Raw genomic sequence first — 17,263 nt, forward strand, 5'->3', positions numbered from 1 at the left:
ATTGGATAAATGTTTGGTTCCTGCATGTTCACCATTTCAAAGGGAGAGTTGGAAATTAAGTTTAATTTAACCTGACATAGTCAAACAATTAAGTAATTGTTTGTTTCCTTTCAAGGTTAGTTGTTCCATTGGTTTGTGTTGTTTTTTTACTAATATGATTGTTTCTGTCCACAGCAAATGGTCAATCATGGTTCTCTTTGATAGTCAATGATCGGTAAACATTTAGCTGATTATTCAAGGTTTTAATGGTTACTTTGAGCTTTCTTTTTGTTATTTCATTCAATTCTCATATAATTGACTAACAAGTAGATCCATGAAGAATTGAGAGTTAAATAGTTAGCAATTAATTACAATTTGGCTGTTCACTTGCAAGTCAAGGCTCCACTTTCTGGTCATCTTCATCACAAACGAAACAAATCAAACATCATGTTAAATATCACCTTTGCTAAACAACTCAATTGGTTTCACTCATAATGTAAAATAATTAAGAATACAATTATTGAACAAATTAAGTAGTTAATAAATTAATCAACCATCAATTGGTTAATTAAAATGAAACAATGAGTTGGCTTTTGGTAGTTATCAATTCATTAGTTAAGCAAAGAAATGGTTCTGCAGAAAGCTGTTCAATAAACATCTTCAGATGTTTTCACTCATTCAATTTGATTCATTTATATCTTTTTCAATTTTCCTAATTTTTTGGTTGATATTCAAAAATTAATTGCAAATGATTGGCAAATAATTTTTTATTATCTTTAGTTAAATGAATTTTATTAATAATAACAATTAAATAATACATAAATTACAATTTCGATTGATTTGAATCTCATTCATTCAGATTATACCATTTTAAAGATAGAATTGCTTGAAATCTTTAGAAATGTTAATTTTAAAATAGTTTAGAGTAATTTTACAAACAGAATTGATAATTTTGTTTAATCATCAACAATTTAAATTGTTTCACTAGATTTATTAAATTCATATTGAGCGCTAATTTAAAAAAGCTGCAACAGCTACCTCTATGTTTTTAAAAATAAAAGTTGTTTGACGTTCAGCTGAAATTTTCAGCCTGAAAACATGTAATTTTAATCTGTTTATCTTATTTCTGTGACCCTGCTTTATCAATTGTTTTAGTGGTTTCCTTTGGATTTTAATTGCCTTTCACTACCCTTAACGTATAAATTTATTTATTATCATCTCTACTTGTGTGAGAAAAATGGCTGACAGACTGACTCAGATTCAAGACGCTGTTAATATCCAAGCTGAAAATTTTTGCAATAGTATTGGTATAATTCAACAATTCGCCAAACCAAGTTTTTTCCCAGATTTCGAAAAGTCAAAGACTTCATCGAATGACGACTCATCTCCAGGTGAAGATTATCCTCAATTATTTGCTCAATTAATCGCGAGGACAGCCAAGGATATTGATGTACTTATTGATTCGCTTCCAAGTGAAGAGTCTACACCAGAACTTCAGGTATTTTTTATTTGTTCTCAAATTACATTGCTTTACAAGCCATTACTCATTTTATCCTTTATTTCAATGAATTTTTCAGGCCTCCCACCTAAAAAGATTGGAAGCTGAGAATCAAGAGGCTGCTCAAAGATTAGAAGAGACTGTAGCCAGAGGAGAGAAACTATTGGACCAAATTCAAAAAGCTCTTCAAGATATTGCTGAAGCACAATTACAAATGCAATGCTATAAAAACAGTTAAATTATAAAAATTATCTTTCAAAATCATTTGATCATAATTTTTCGCGTTTAAATAATATTTAATTCATTCTGTCTTGAGTACAGAAAGTTTATCGAAAAAGGACAGTTAACGAAATCACCTTTGACGCACAACTTGTAATCAATAATGCCCGAATTCAAATTAATGTTGTTGTCAAAGCTACCCGAGTAAGTCTTTATCATTTTCTTAAAAATCATTAAAGCAAAATTAATATTTACGCTTTCTAATTCAGTCTCATTATTTCAAATCGAAAAGCTTGACCACTAAGGTTATTACATCTGCCAAAGAATGACAGAAAAGCGTAGCCAAATCAAATATTATATAGATTTTTTTAAATTATTTTTTGGGACTTGACAAAGTTCATATTCTAAACAAGTACAAAACATGTGAACTTAATTTTGATATCTTAACATTGATAACAAAAAACGTATTAATACAATAATGATTAAAATACACAAGATTTCTTTTGATGGATAGTTGATAAACTAGCTTAGGCTTTATCAGATGCCATTGAAGCTGGTGATGATAGGGATATTCCAGACTCAGAGTTAGATTCTTTTGAGGATGTTCCGTTTGCATCAGATGAATGTTTTCTTTTGGAATCAATCTCGTCTTCAGCTTCACAGATGATTGTAGCAGCCATTTGAAGATCAGATAAGCTCGAAGGAAGACTGAAGAGGAAGACAAAATGAAGAAAATTATTATCAGATCAAATAAAAAAACTAGCAAAAAATGAAGGAAGGATTATGTTTCTCTGTTAGGAAAACAAACAAAACATTTGTTTTCATAAAAGTTTTATAATAGCTCTCCAGAGAAAACAATATTGTTGGCATCAATTAATCAAAATACCTCAATCTTGGTGGAAGCCAACTTGTATTGTTTTGTGTTTCTACTTCAATTATCTCATACGGTTTTTGACCAGAAAATGATTTGACGCAGGCAAGAGAACGGAATTTAACATGGATAAGATAATCAACAACGAACGACTGTTTAAAATAAAAAATAAGATTAGAGTTAAGTTGAGAATGAATAAAATGGAAAGTTAAACAAACCTCAGTCAGGTAGGCAACAACAAAGTTGAGTAGAGCCAAGAATAAACAGAACCACCTGAATTCCATAGAAACACCAGAGATGTCCAGCTAAATAAAATGAAAATTGAAAATTAGATTTATCGATTAGGAATTAAAATTTAGGAATTATAAATGATATCAATTCCATAAATCTTATTTGACAAACTTACTTCTAGGAGGTTAGCTAACCAAGGATGAGGAATGAGAACGATGTATGATGTTAAAAGAGTCATCAAAACTATGGCGGATATGAACAATTCTGTTGATAAAATAAAGAAAATTGTAAACGTTTTGAATCTTTCATATAAACTTGAAGGGAAATTAATAAAACTTACTATTCGAATATACAGGTTTACGATAAGGTGCACCCTTTGCAAACACTAAGGCAAGACTTATGTATTGAAAAACTGATACAGCAAATATAGCGTAATTGTCATGACAGGCTAAGTCATCTTCATCAACTGGTTCATGAACTATGTACCAAGGTTGAGCCCACAGAACAAGGATTGAAGTCATTTGGAAAATTATAATTATTATTATTTGCAAAACTAATGATGTGAGAGGAACAATTCCAACCAAAGAGGACGGCGGCGGATTCTTAGAAAGCTCACTGAAAGATTCAGTGCGACCAACTGTTAAAAGATATCGACATTAATATTAATTGCAACAAAATGAAAAAGGATAACAAGGGAGTAGAAGATTTAAATACTTACAAAGCACGAAAAAAAGAGAAATTAAAAACAGATCGATGTATAAATATTCCATGTCGGATAAATTTGAATGATACTAAAAGGGTATAAAAGATGAAATGAACAGAAGTTAATGATTGAAATATAAAATTCAGGTAGATTAAAACAACTTACAGTGTACAAAATAATCACAGAAATGAATTGAGCGAGACTATAACAAGCCATGTATTTAAGAATGCCAAAAGCGGTAACTAGAGAAGCTCTTCCTTCGCTTATTAGAGTAGGTATACAAGAAATGTTAGGTGTTTTTGAAGTAAATGGCGATGCAACAGACGCTTCTGTGTCTGATAGTGAGATACCAGCATGAGCGGCTTTGAGAGCACCACAATCATTGGCTCCATCTCCACACATTCCTACATAATAACCTAAATCTTGAAGGAGCTCGATAAGTTGTTGTTTTTGATCTGGTCCCATACGAGCAAAAATTGTTCCTCGAACTGCTACTTTGTTTAAAAGGTCTGGATAATGTTCTCGAAGAACTCTAAATGTTTTACCGGTGACAGCAACATGCAGCTTTTCCTCTGAGTCTATGGCAATTTTGACGCAATCCAAGCTAGATGATTTGATTATGTTTTCTAGATTCTTTGAGTGATGATCATCATTGGCAAATCTCCAAGTTAATAAAGGCGGAGATATAGCTGAGGAATCATGTTCAATGGATTCTAATAAAACAACCTTTTCATTTGGCTTAATCATTAGACATTCACGACCAACACTGAGAGCGGTCAACATATTATCTCCAGTGATCATAACAGATCTGATATTAGCAGTAGAAAGTGTTTGAATGATATAAGTCGTCTCTGGTTTAAGAACATTACTCATTACCAGCAATCCTAAAAATTTCATATCTTTTTCAATTTCCTCTCTTGGAGCTCGCTGCATTTTAGAATAAGATAAAGAAAGGTCACGTGTGGCAAGGCCCAAAACTCTGTAACCTTTTTCGGTATAACCACCAAGTACATCGGAAAAATTGGATGGTATAGTTTCTTTAAGGCACAATTTTGAAATCATTTCAGGTGCTCCTTTAGCATAAAGAACAAAATGATCATCTCCCAATAGACGGGTAATTACTGACATTCTTTGAAGACTAGATGAGAAAGGAAATTGTCGAAGAATACCAATCTCAAAATCGTTAGCTACTTCATCGCCATACGGGTCATTGTGATTCATTCCAGGCTTGACAATTGTAGGTGCAAGAAGATCATATTTATTTTCATCATCAACTAAAGGTTCTTCCAGAACCCATTTTGTTGCTTGAAACATTTTCAAATCGAGGGGATCACCGACCATATTGTCCCCTATTATGGTAAGAGAGTGACATGTAGCAAGGCAATTCAGTATTGGTCCATAAGTTAATTGAGACGGATCACGGATAGGAATTGTAAGTCGCAATGTCCCAGTGTCAACTGGAATGATCTCTGAAAAGCTGAGATCATCTTCAGTTAAGGTACCAGTTTTATCAAAACAAATGCAGTCCAGACAGCCTGAAATATTGATAGACCTAGGCGAGATGCAGAAAATTTTGGATCGTCTTAATCGAGATTGAGCATAAACTACACCGATCGTCATTGCAGCAGGTAGAGTAGGAGGTATTACTACAGTTATTAAGTCACATGCTTTGAGAAAAATCTCTGTCGCTGATACACCACGTTTGACATTTATTATCACAGAGTAAGTAAATCCAAGACCAGCAAGAACAACAAGACATAAAACAAATTTGTAGATCTGGCGATTAAAATGGAAATCAACAGGCTTTGGAAACATAATTGAGCGAACCAATTCTCCTTTAGAAGTAAGAAATCCAGTACGGATGACAACCGCTTTAACTTTAGAGCTATCGTAGTATCGAGTTTGGATGACTTTGGTTCCACAGAATAGAGTATGCTTTCCATGCTCTTTAGAGTTGTAAAATTCATCTTCATGATACAATAACGGAATTTTAGTAACTGGAACACTTTCTCCTGTTAGAACTGATTCATTAACAATAGCATTTCCACTAATGAGGACTGCATCACATTGCATTATACAACCATATGGTGGTAGAATAATAACATCACCAGGAACTAAATCACTGGATTCAATTTCTTCTGTTTCGTCTGAACCTCGACAAACAGTAACCGCATCAACTCCCTGAACAGTATCTCTAAGCTGCCTTTGATTACGACGAATTTGAATAAGGCTAGATCCCAAAGATAAAGCTGACATTAAGAGAATACAGGAGGCATAATAGTAGTAATTGTCGAAACACCAAAGAAGTATACTGTAGATTTGAAAAACGTAGAAAGGTTCTAAAACTTCATTAAAAAATACTTGAAGGATAGATTGTACTTCAACCACAATTGCATTTGGTCCAAATAGCCTTAACCTGAAAGTAAATAGAGAATAAAATTTAGTACGTCGTCAAATTTGCATGCATTCAATCACAATCTAATTCCCAAGGTTAGGGTCACAAAAAATTTACATTATAGCCTAGAAATAAAATCAACTAAATATGGTTCATCGGGCTCACGACGCTATTTTGGTCATTTATAAATTAACCGAAAACAATTTAACGAAAGTCTAAGGCTCATGCTTCACTAGTGGACTATGTTATTCCCATCTTTCAATGTACGGCTAACAAGTTTAGATTTTTTGTGATAATTATGCAAGATTAAAGATTATTTCATAAAATCATGATTGATTGTGCTAATAGAACTCCTTTATCAATGCATGATTGGTTATAAACTAGTGATAGATAGATATTAGTTTAATTAGCTTTGTCATTAACTGGTAAAGCAAAAGTTATTGCAGGTTGTTTGAAAACGTGAATCCTATTGAGATAATAATCGTAGGAATAGAAGTAATTGATAATTATAATAACCTTTTGGATTGCTCTTCTGGCGAAAGTCCATGTTGGTGATAAAAAAATGAACAATCTACATTTTTATCAAGTCCACTTAGCTTAACAAACTGTTGACTCTCCTCATCCCAAATGTAGCGAATCCTCTTATTGTCAAAGTATAAGAAACAATCGGCATCCCTAAAAGCTCCATCGCCATCAAGTTTTTTCTTTTTTTCAAAAGATGACCAGTCTGATGGTGATGACTGGGAATAGCTTTTAATTGATTCAATTTTGCTTTTTTGCAAATTGGATGAAAAATTTGGTAACACGGCAGAATGCATCGTCTTGATTGTTTCAACATAAATTTGATTGAATGAATCCTATGGAAATAATTGAGATTAAAAGATGGAATAGAAAAAATGAAAATTAGTGAAACAGCAACATATGGGTTGGCGAATGAAAATATCGTATCTCAACACTTACAATCAACATAACTTTTCGTGCCTCTTTTAATCTGCATCTACGATGGGTGCAGATTAACATCCAATGAGGTTTCCAATGAAACAATAAACGTAACATCCCTAAAGTTATTATTATTATGAACCATGTAACAATTCTGAGGAAATGAGATAGTTGATAACCATAGACCTCCTGAAGTGTTGAGAAGAATGAAAAAGACATAAGTTTCAAGAATCGATGGCAATCCAGATGAAAGAATTGAATAAATATGGGAAATTCATTGAGTATTCAACTCACCATTTGGTCCTCTTCTTGATAATTGACATAATTGGTTTCATCATCTTTGGTCGTTGGGTCGGATGGTTTGCGTTGTTTAGATGGTGTATCTGTAAAATCAGATACATTTGAAAGTTCATAAGCTTTCTCCATAAGGATACACAGAAAGGAGTATAGATACAAAAGACCCTCGAAGTCAGGGAAACGAATATAATGATAACTGATGACACAAGTGACGAAGGTAGATGATAGTGAATAATAATGGAAATGATAGTCTCAGCAAAAAAATGTAATTGAATCAACAGAAGTATAATTTAACAGCAATAGAGAAAACAATCGATCACAAATTGGTAAATTGAATAAAATAATATTTTTTAAATGATACAATTGATGTCCAGAGAGCACAATTTAACTATGATTTGACTTTTCTCGAAATTGGAACCCAAGGGTCAATATAAAAGAAAAAGGAAAGATTGGAAAGAGAAGATTGCTCGAACAATCAAACTCAACCAATCAACCCTTTTCTTGTATATCACCTTGTGAATGGTCGGTTGATCTTAACCCAATAAAAGGATAAAAAAAAGTTCGATTAAATGTTGACGTTAACGATGAAGATTTTAAGCACTAGTAATCACAGAACCAACAGTATGTACAAAAATGGTGAAATATAGAATGGAGTTACAATTTATATCTTGACGAGTGTTCAATAAGTTTCACTTTAGAGGCGAGCAATTACAAGCCAATTTGGTGACACAATTGTCATCGCAATAATAAAAAAAATACTAAATTGATAATCAGTAATAATTTAATGACTAGAGAATAAACAAATCAAGTGTTGTTTGATGAGCAAAAAAATATCTACTGTTAAAACAAAAATAATATGTTGTTTCCTTCACGACCCTTAACTCTACTCTTCAAGCTTCGACTCACTGAGTCACTTAAGCTCAACTCCCTCTTTCTTTCCTTTCTGCCTTTCTTCTCTTCTCTTTCTATTTCCCCCTTTTTTTACCAGTAACTTCTGTCTTTTTGTCTTAGACAAAGACCGGCTCTTCCTAATTCCTCAATTTTATCATGCACTATCAAAATTATCTTTCATTGCTTCCTTCTCTCTCTTTCTCCCTCTCATATCAGTTATTGTCATTTACCCTCTCAGGTAAGCAAATCATCTTTTCCCTTCCATACCATAGATTTGCATACTTTTTTTCCTATTAACCCTTCCTTTCTTTATCTTGTAACTCTCTTTACTATCAACTTAATCTTCTCTTGTTGTCTCCCTTTCATCGTCTGCTACTGGTTCATCATCTTGTCGTCACTAGTTTTTTCTGGTTCAACATAGATTATTGGTTAACCGGTGCTGAATTTAGGAAACCAAATCGCGCCATTTTGTCATCGTCTGGTTTATTTATTTACCACAATGGATGTCACCTTTTCTAACCAACTCCTTCCTGGCAGACCATCCATGATTCCACAGAATAAATAGTCATCACATCACGAATTTCATGACAATAACTGTGACTAGTCTCTATACTTAGAACCATCAATATCTAACGTTAGATGGAAAGGCAATATTTTCCAGATTTTCCGATTCACAGGACTGATCGTTATGGATCAAATTAAGGACACCTTGTCTGGCACATTAGGTACAAGAATCATAAACCTTTTCATCAACTGATAAAGACATTTTGCGATATTTCAAGAACTACTCCTGCCTATTTTGAGGTGTCATCTTAATAAATTACACTCATTCAGTGTTATTTACATGAAATTTAAAAGTCAAGGTTGATATTGCAGATCTACATTGCAAATGTGTCTGCCATGATCACCATAAAGACTAATCTTCAAGACTCAGTTACATAATGAAAGAGTTTATAAAATCCAGATTACTAGAAACCACAATTCAAGTGACATTAGAAAGATGATAATTACTGAACACCTATAAGATGAGGAGAAACCTATGGATTGTCTCAGTTTATTGTATTTAAAGCAGATCAATAGATTTAGAGTCATCAGCCTGAAAACGATTACTGATACAACCCAACAGTCTATTTCAAGCATGGAAACCATGTGATAATAAAGGAAGACATGAATTACCAGATAATTTAAACAGAGCATGGTTTTCGTTGGGAAGACGAGACTAACCAAGAGATAACCTGAGAAGGTTGAATTTGAGAAAGTTCAAATAATAACATTGAAACAAAGGATTCTGGAAAATTGATCATCCTTTAAGTCAAACAATTACTAGATGTTAATTACATTTGTTTCATGATGACCTAAGCAAAATATTTCCTGATTCACCATGGAACGTTGACTCTTCTGTTAATTTTGGTTTTTTTTGCTTGAATTGATACACACAGACAAATGGCTAATCAAAGTTACAGTCACTTGATTGTGATTACATGGATATCTAATGGATTGAATTGGCTTTGAGTGAAAAAACCGTTTTCCAAGAAATGAGGTTTGAGCTGGTAACAAACAAGGTGATCAAGATAAAGCAACTTTACTTGGCAAATAACTCGCTTTTGTGGGTCAATGATGGTCTCTGTAATTTAATTTGATATGTAAATTTAATGAAACAAGGTTGTCAGTCTAAGGCCTCAATCGTTATATTATTATTCAATCACAATTGACACAAAATTGTAATGATGGTGATTATATTTGTTTCAATGTAATTATTTTGATGTCATTTTTCGTCAGGTTTAGGTGTTTAAATAATTTGATTATCCTGAATCATCTTATTTGGCTGCTATTTGAGTTGTAAGCAAACCTACAGGAGGCTTTGGGTTATCCAGATTGTAACCTTTATCTAACTGATTAGCAAATAATAAATATCAAGCTTCATGCAAGCTTTTAATGTTATTATCTGATTTACAAATTGATATTTTTACCAATGTGGATGGAAGATCTTAAGCCATTTTTCAATCAAATTGTTGATTAAATAACAAGGTAATTGATAAAGCTAAATCAATTGTAACCATGATTGGTTATTTTCCTGTAAACAAATCATTTGAAAATTGATCACTTGCAATTGTTGTCACCAACCAACAATGGTAAGAAATAATGAAAAAGCAGATTTTTGCTCAAATTAATGTCTTGTCTTGTGTGTTAATTGATTGATTAGCAAGATATGATTTACTGATCAATGATTATAAAAGTGTTCATCGATCACTTCGATTATCTTGTAAACTGTTGAAATCATTTGTTTTGCAATTAAAACAATCAAAGGTAAAAATCTGTTTGATTTGCGTAGTTAACATTCAACTTGTAAACTTGGTTACAATAACTGTTTAAAATTGAACGATTGATTCAACAAATTACTGTCACAAGAATGATCGAATGATCAAATTACAATTGTCATTTAATTATTCAATAGAAATTAAAATTAGTGCTGTAAAGGAGACACTATTCAAGGATAAAAGGAATGATTGTTCAATCATTGAAATGGAATCTGAATCAGATTTGGAATGACGAAAATATGGTTAGAAATAAAATATAAATTTTCGCAAGTGTGATGTTCAATTAAACGATCCTCATCGCAATTAAACTCAAACGCAATTGCAGCAATCTTAATATGAGAAAAAGGTAATTAATTGAATTCAGAGTCAACTTGATACTTAGATTGTAAAAATAGTCCAGTTATATAATAATCGGACAAGTTTAATTGTAAAACAAAATATCTAATAATTACATTAACGCAATAAAATATACTCATTACCAGTATCTACTCATTGATAAAATTAACCTTTTCTGGTTCCATTTGTCACATTCAATATTCCGGTGTAAGTGAGTCTCGATTGTTGATTGTGTGAATCTTACAATTAGAGACACATTGTAACCTTGATTATTATCATTATCATTATAAAGTAAATGGTTAATGTTCACAATTAATTCAGCAATTTAGGTAAACTATCGCAATAAAAAAGGTTTTTCATTTTCGTAATTTTTTCTTACCTTTATGCTTTTTATGCTTTTATGCAGCGAGATAAACTAGTCTATAGACCTAACATCAAAGATTAAAGCATAAGATACAGCAATTGTTAAACTTAAGGCCGACTTTGTACGCCGGAGCAGGTAAGGGCGGCCCGCCCCCCCCCAGGGCTAACCAGGGGGCATGGGAAGGGAAGTCAGGATAGTTCAGGGGGCTTAATCCCTGAGTAAGCTATGCTTTTAATCTGTTCGCTCCATTGCCGAGACTTAGACGAGATTCGATCGCTAACCCCAGCAGTCTTGCTGTTGACTAGCAGTCTCGTTAGGGTTAAACCTCTCGGCTACCCTAGCAATTGAGAGGTACTGATGTTAGTAAGGGACAATGCCCACCTCAAGCGCTAGTTGTCGTATTTTTACTGTGATTTACCTTTAATTTTAATCTTTCATTTTTTTTGTAAAAAAAATTAAAAATAGTTTTCCTATTTAATTTTGATCAAAATTTTGTCTGTGGTGCCCTCCAGTGGGCATTGTCCCTTCAGGTTCTCTGTACCTCTTTACTGCAGTATCTTATACATTAATCTTTGCCTAACATTTTATATTTCAAATATAATCATCAGTAAATGATGGTATTACTTAGCTAAATTAAATTGCGATAAATTGAAAAATGAAATTATTTTAACACAAATCTATACTTTCTTGATAAAGATGACTTCAAGTCTGGAAATGGAAAGTCTTGACAATGAATTGCACACGTTGCTTACTGATAAATCAAAGGTTAAGTTTTCATCCAATTCGGTACACAATTTCAGTACTAGGTGATTATTAATCACTAATCAAGCTAATCAAATGTTGATGTTGGATTAGAAAGTAGATAAGATTAACTTTGAAGCCTGATAGTCTTAAAGTTAACCCTAAGATTTGAAGCTGATAAAAAATAACCCAAATCTTGGTTAATGGTCAAAATTTCACATTTTGGTTTGAATTTCTTGACTTCAGTTTTTAGTCAATATTTATGGTCAACTAGACTAGATTTAAAATGAAGATGAAAAAGTCTTACCTTCAGTCCATTCTAGGAATTGGATTAAATCATCATCATCCATAATTTTGTAAAATGAATATAAGATTCTGAAAAAAGAGCTTTCAAATGACTGGTAAATGCTGTTGGTTTACTGAATAACGTTGAAACAATATGTTGTTGTTTACAATTTTAAACATGGATTTGATTTTAAATAATTTTTCTCACTCTTGTGAGTAATTATCTTCTCTTCTTCTTTCACTCCCTCTTTATTATCATTATCAATTATCTTCTCAAATATATCATAATCTACAGATAATAAGGTCACAGAGGGAAAGCTAAAACCAACAATCTTTGTGAATATTGGAAATAAGATCTGGTGAATGATAAGAATGAGAATACTTAGAATCCATTATGACTTAAAAATCGAGAAACTGGACAAAATCGTGAAAAATTATAACAAATCATCGTCAAATTGATAAAATTGACATCAAAATTTCAAAATTTTCTACTCATGATATAAATTTTGTGTCAGATGTTTTTGTAACAATGAAAGTTGTCAAGGATTATTGAAAGATAGCAAAGTATTACGTATGATGCTGAAAAAAGCCTGATAAAATGAATTTCATCAATTGGAATTAGCATAATTTAATAATTACTAACAGGTGATTCAACGAGAAAATTGTATCATTTTATCAATTCAGCTTCATTTCATCAATGGTTTGGTTTACTGTCTGTACAGGATAAAGGTCAGTAAAATCAATCGTTCATAATGCCATGACTATTACCATGATTAATTAGCATGTGGTAAATTTTAGGAAGATGAGCTAATTAGTATTATACAATACCAAAATAAAATGGAAAAGGACCAAAGAATTGAATTGAATTGAAAAATGTAGACTGAAACTTCTGTTACAATGAAATAGAAATGTGTGAAGCAGTAAATAAAACAACCATGAAAAAGATCGATTCAAGTCAATTTGATGATTCTAGCATAATAATTAGGGATTTCAGAGACATTTCCTCTCGTTACTTTAAAATAAAATTGTCTGTAACTCTTTGAACTCTGCCATTATCATTAAGAATACTCAATTCTTATTCAATTCTTCCTTAGAGATTCCTTTTCAATAGAAATTTTAAAGAACAATTGTCTAATGGAAAGATAGAGGAAACAAAGGATTGAATTAGAAGCAACAGTTTAGTTCATGATCGACACAAAATTGATAACATTATCACTATTATAAGATAATCGAATAGCATGTAAAAATAAAAAACATGATCAAAACTTGTTTGATTCATGTTAGCTAAACAAGACTTCAAGGCAAAATCATTTTACCATGTAAATTTAACCTGGAATAAAGCGTCAACTTAGGTTCATCAGTTATCCAAAAACTGGCTGCTGGCTTCAGTGAGCAAATAGCCATACGAAGATAGGTATGAAACAATTAGTAAATAGATTTTAAATTACCTCCTATTGATCCAAAAGATTTCTCAGAATCTGGGGTTGTTCTCCGGAGAAGTGAATATTTTTCATCACATGTTTCGGTGGCATGCCGATGAAATGGAAGTAGGTCTAAGATAGTAGACAACATGCGAAAAGAAAATATCGCTTGTCCTGTCTTTTTCACTGATTATCCGTTGGTATTAACAAAACTGAACAATCAAATAGGTAAGAGCAAGAATTAACTTATCACCACTGAAACTGAATGTTGAGTAGATCGCGAAAGCACCCAGTTGAACAGGCAGAAAAAATCTCTAAAAGCACAAGTTGTAAACGTATTGAAATTTGTAGCCTTATGTTAAACTGATTAGGCTAGACTGGTGGTTAAAACACTAGTAAAATTTCAAATTTCACTGCTGGTTTAACACTCTTTACTTGGTTGTTTACTTTCAGCTGATGATGAATTTAACTCCAAATTGTTTTCCAGCTAGGCTTATGGTTTCTTCATTGAAATGGTAACCGAGATTCCTTGTTCCTCTGTTGACACAAAATGGACCAGCTGATTTAAAACTATTGTTAATTATGATGACCAAGAAAACAATGGCATCCTTCTAGATCAAACAGGTTGACAGACTGTTGAAACAAAGTATCAGCTTGTAATCGGATTTTTAACAAACAGTTAATCTTGTTGGCAAAGAGGCTTGATTTCAATATTATTCATAACTTTACTAATTCTTGAAATGGCCTTTAGTTCATCTTCACCGATGTTGGTGCACGAGAGCGTCGTTGAATAAGTGTTGCTCCATTCCTATTGAAAAAAAAACAAAACAAAATGAGTAAAAGCTTTTAAAATACTGTTTGTTTGTACTGATAACCATAAGGTTTCTTACTATCGATCAACATACAATTGTTTAAACAATCGTTTCAGTTGACATGGCTCAGTAAAACTGTCTTCCGTTAAAATAAAAGTCGAAACGTATAATTATTTGAAGAAATAGATAATTGACTTATTTGGCTCAAAAAAGTATAAGTTTAAATGTTAGTTACACACATCAAAAAAAACCTTGACTAAGCATCAAGCACATTCCAAGCTAACGATTGGTAAATTCAACTGGATTCGATTTTTCACTGATTTTGATAATTTTATCGCCTTTGCCAACATTAGTTAGTACCATGTATTTTCTATGATAGGCTATCACCATTGTATTTCTAATCAAAGATCCACAATTATCAACTTTTTCACAAACAGGGAAAACTTATCACATGTGAGAAGTAAAATTACCTTTAACTTTAAATTTCTCTATCCATAAGGTTTCCATAAAAGAACAGCATTGCGATCCAACTTAACGTAAATACAATTGTTGTCTAAAACATTTGCCAATCAATAAAATAAATCATATTAGACACTATAATAATAAATACAAACTTAGACAAAACAACAGACAAAAACAAATCAACAACATGCAAGTTTGAGTGAGAAAAACCAGCGCGCCAACTTTAAGCTGGTCAAACTGACTACAAAACCCTTTCAGCCTCAATATGTCATTTTAGATGTGCTTTTTTATCATGTGAATTAAAGAAATATCGATTTCTATTTACCGTCTAATAACTGAATGGTGAGTACAGATAAAATTTTGACAAAATTATATTTCTTTAGCCTAAAGTCTTGTAACCTAAACGAGAAATTCTGAGTGTAAATCTTAATCATTGAGAACTATCAGGAATATCTTCGAATGTAAACAATGAGTAATGAGATTGAAAAACAAGATTACTTTGCATCCTTATGATGAGTGTTTATGATGATTACAGGATTTGGATACAAAAAATACTGATAAGCATGATTGTCTTCATAATGGTTATCGTCTAGTAAAGTCTTATACCGTAAGAGCCTATAACTTTTGATCATCCATATTCAGTCAATACAAAATCAAGGAATCAGGTTACCAACAATGAAGATTAATGCTAAATTTATCTCACCGTAGTTACCTTATCATAATTTCACTTGAAAATCAGGTGTTGGTGGTTGACATCTTGGAAAAAAAGTTACCGTTTCTTAGGCCTTGATAGTGTTGATTGAACAATAAACTTGCGTATCCTTTCACATTGTTTACAAAGTAAAATCATCATTTTTAAATCGTTAAAGTTGTTAAGTTATTTCCAAGATTGATTTCAGTAGCTTGAAACTTGATAAATTAGCTGATAAAAGATTTGATTACGATAAAGTGAATTGAATTGAAGAAAATATTTGAATGTGAAATAACAATTAACACTGTTCGATACAACTGAGTCTTCATATTTTAACCAAACATGCCTTTTTATACAAAAATTGGAAACTTTGCCGCTGTAACTTGGTGTACAATTGGATCTGCACTACTTGGGTTGTTTTTAATGCTGGTAGGTGCCATTATTACTGGATATGCTTATACCGAAATCACTCCACCCGATTATGATGATAACTACCAAAGATATATTGGCTCCAATTTAATGAGAGTTATGGGTAAGTTGATAACCATTACATTACAGATCAAAGACAGGGTTAAATATGAGCTCGATTGGCTGAAGCTCATATTCAGGTTCAAGAGTTGTGTTCAATTTTTAACATTATCCATTTTCCTGGGTAAACTTAATTGCTTAATCTATCAGCAACTCTCATACAGATTGTATGATAGACTCAACCATTTACTGAATAATATATTTGGCTCAAGAGTCAACCATCTTCAAGCAACTTACTTGAGTTACTCTATTCACTTAAAGTGTTAAGATGAAACCTGACATCAGTCTTTTGTGCAGTTTGTTTACCAAATTTTGTATGATTCACAAATATTATTTGGTTTCAATTAGAAAGTGTAAATTTGCCAAAAAGGCTTAATTTTCAAGGTTTGTCAATGTTTATTTCATAACTAATCATTTAACTTGCTCTATTTCAAATTTAGGTCCTCTTTTCCTTGCATTTGGAGGATTGCTTCTTTTTGGTAGCTGTTGTCTCTTTACATTTGCCTTTGTAAGTGAGAGTCGTAAAGATCGAGGAAGTGCTAACCAAGTTGACTATGATGACAGAGTTACAGGACCTGAACAAGAGAAGCTCCAGAATCCATGAAGTTAAATGACAAATTAATCGTCTCATTGTGAATCAAATGGAAGTGCTACCAAGCCATTTCAACAATTTTTTCATTTTCAATTCATCAACAGTTTGATTCATTCATTCTGTGTTTACTCTAATCATATTATGACAAATATAAAAATACAGGGTTTTTGCCGAAGGATGTGTTTTCCTTAAATATTTTTTTATTTTCTTTTCGTATAACTTTTTCTTTGGTGAAAGTAAAGCCGAATAACGGGGAAATAAGAAAAATTAGTTCTTGTCTCATTCGAAATTTATATGTAAGTCTAATGACATTTGTTCATTGTTACATTTTGACGGAACTCGGATTTGCTCAGAAATATTTTTGAAGTACATTCTGTTTACAACAACAAAAGCTACAAATTCACCTTGATTTGATGTTTAATTGTATTCATTATAAATTTCAATTGATCTTGAATCATATTAAGTCACAAGAGCTCATCTTGCTGTCTCGATGTCTTCAAGTTACAGAGTTATGTAGACAAATTGATATGAAAATTTTGAAAAGGCGCTTTGTATAAATTGTTCAATGAATGGAATCATTGTTTTATTTAGAGTTTAGAAAATTTCATGTTTAAACTGAATTATGGTTAATACGCAATATAAGTGTGATCGACCTTTGATCGTGATCTATCATTATTAAAGTATGGTTAG

General features: G+C 32.1%; 3 protein-coding genes and 1 long non-coding RNA gene across 7 annotated transcripts; 3 read left to right on the top strand and 1 right to left on the bottom strand.

Moving 5' to 3' along the window:
• Positions 1–1,057: 1,057 nt before the first annotated feature.
• Positions 1,058–1,950, top strand: MED21 (mediator complex subunit 21). Its single transcript, XM_015926049.3, has 2 exons — positions 1,058–1,477; positions 1,557–1,950. The coding sequence occupies exons 1-2, from the start codon at positions 1,217–1,219 to the stop codon at positions 1,713–1,715; spliced, it is 420 nt and encodes a 139-aa protein (XP_015781535.1). The 5' UTR covers positions 1,058–1,216; the 3' UTR covers positions 1,716–1,950.
• Positions 1,947–14,963, bottom strand: anne (polyamine-transporting ATPase anne boleyn). Of its 4 annotated transcripts, none has more exons than XM_015926043.3 (12): positions 14,771–14,963; positions 13,516–14,296; positions 7,130–7,218; positions 6,857–7,024; positions 6,413–6,753; positions 3,667–5,917; positions 3,517–3,589; positions 3,139–3,435; positions 2,974–3,062; positions 2,786–2,872; positions 2,583–2,719; positions 1,947–2,404 (listed from the first exon to the last, which is right to left on the bottom strand). In XM_015926043.3, the coding sequence occupies exons 2-12, from the start codon at positions 13,637–13,639 to the stop codon at positions 2,224–2,226; spliced, it is 3,837 nt and encodes a 1,278-aa protein (XP_015781529.1). In that variant the 5' UTR covers positions 13,640–14,296; positions 14,771–14,963; the 3' UTR covers positions 1,947–2,223. The 4 variants fall into 4 exon arrangements, with proteins under 4 accessions (XP_015781529.1, XP_015781530.1, XP_015781531.1 ...); XM_015926044.3 differs by lacking the exon at positions 14,771–14,963 and adding an exon at positions 14,394–14,697; XM_015926045.3 differs by lacking the exons at positions 13,516–14,296; positions 14,771–14,963 and adding an exon at positions 12,090–12,249.
• Positions 8,124–9,942, top strand: LOC149093838 (uncharacterized). The gene is made up of 2 exons (XR_016199052.1): positions 8,124–8,261; positions 8,425–9,942. It is a non-coding gene; the product is annotated as an uncharacterized LOC149093838 (long non-coding RNA).
• Positions 14,964–15,498: 535 nt separating the features above from the next.
• On the top strand, positions 15,499–16,748 carry LOC107359559 (uncharacterized). Its single transcript, XM_015926050.3, has 2 exons — positions 15,499–15,985; positions 16,422–16,748. Exons 1-2 carry the CDS (start codon positions 15,796–15,798, stop codon positions 16,583–16,585), a joined length of 354 nt encoding a protein of 117 aa, XP_015781536.3. The 5' UTR covers positions 15,499–15,795; the 3' UTR covers positions 16,586–16,748.
• Positions 16,749–17,263: the final 515 nt, after the last annotated feature.

This window comes from Tetranychus urticae, chromosome 2 (genome assembly GCF_039701765.1).
Source record: "Tetranychus urticae isolate SD_2017Ah chromosome 2, NJAU_TeUrti_SD_1.0, whole genome shotgun sequence".
Lineage (NCBI taxonomy): Eukaryota > Metazoa > Arthropoda > Arachnida > Trombidiformes > Tetranychidae > Tetranychus > Tetranychus urticae.

Excerpts from the sequence above, each read along its gene's own strand:
- MED21 (XM_015926049.3), top strand. The coding sequence starts at position 1,217 with ATGGCTGACAGACTGACTCAGATTCAAGACGCTGTTAATATCCAAGCT. Across the intron at positions 1,478-1,556 it reads AGTCTACACCAGAACTTCAG|GCCTCCCACCTAAAAAGATT; the intron begins GTATTTTTTATT and ends TGAATTTTTCAG.
- anne (XM_015926043.3), bottom strand. The coding sequence starts at position 13,639 with ATGTTGTCTACTATCTTAGACCTACTTCCATTTCATCGGCATGCCACC. Across the intron at positions 5,918-6,412 it reads CCAGAAGAGCAATCCAAAAG|GTTAAGGCTATTTGGACCAA; the intron begins GTTATTATAATT and ends ATTTACTTTCAG. Across the intron at positions 3,063-3,138 it reads TAAACCTGTATATTCGAATA|AATTGTTCATATCCGCCATA; the intron begins GTAAGTTTTATT and ends TTTTATCAACAG.
- LOC107359559 (XM_015926050.3), top strand. The coding sequence starts at position 15,796 with ATGCCTTTTTATACAAAAATTGGAAACTTTGCCGCTGTAACTTGGTGT. Across the intron at positions 15,986-16,421 it reads CAATTTAATGAGAGTTATGG|GTCCTCTTTTCCTTGCATTT; the intron begins GTAAGTTGATAA and ends TTTCAAATTTAG.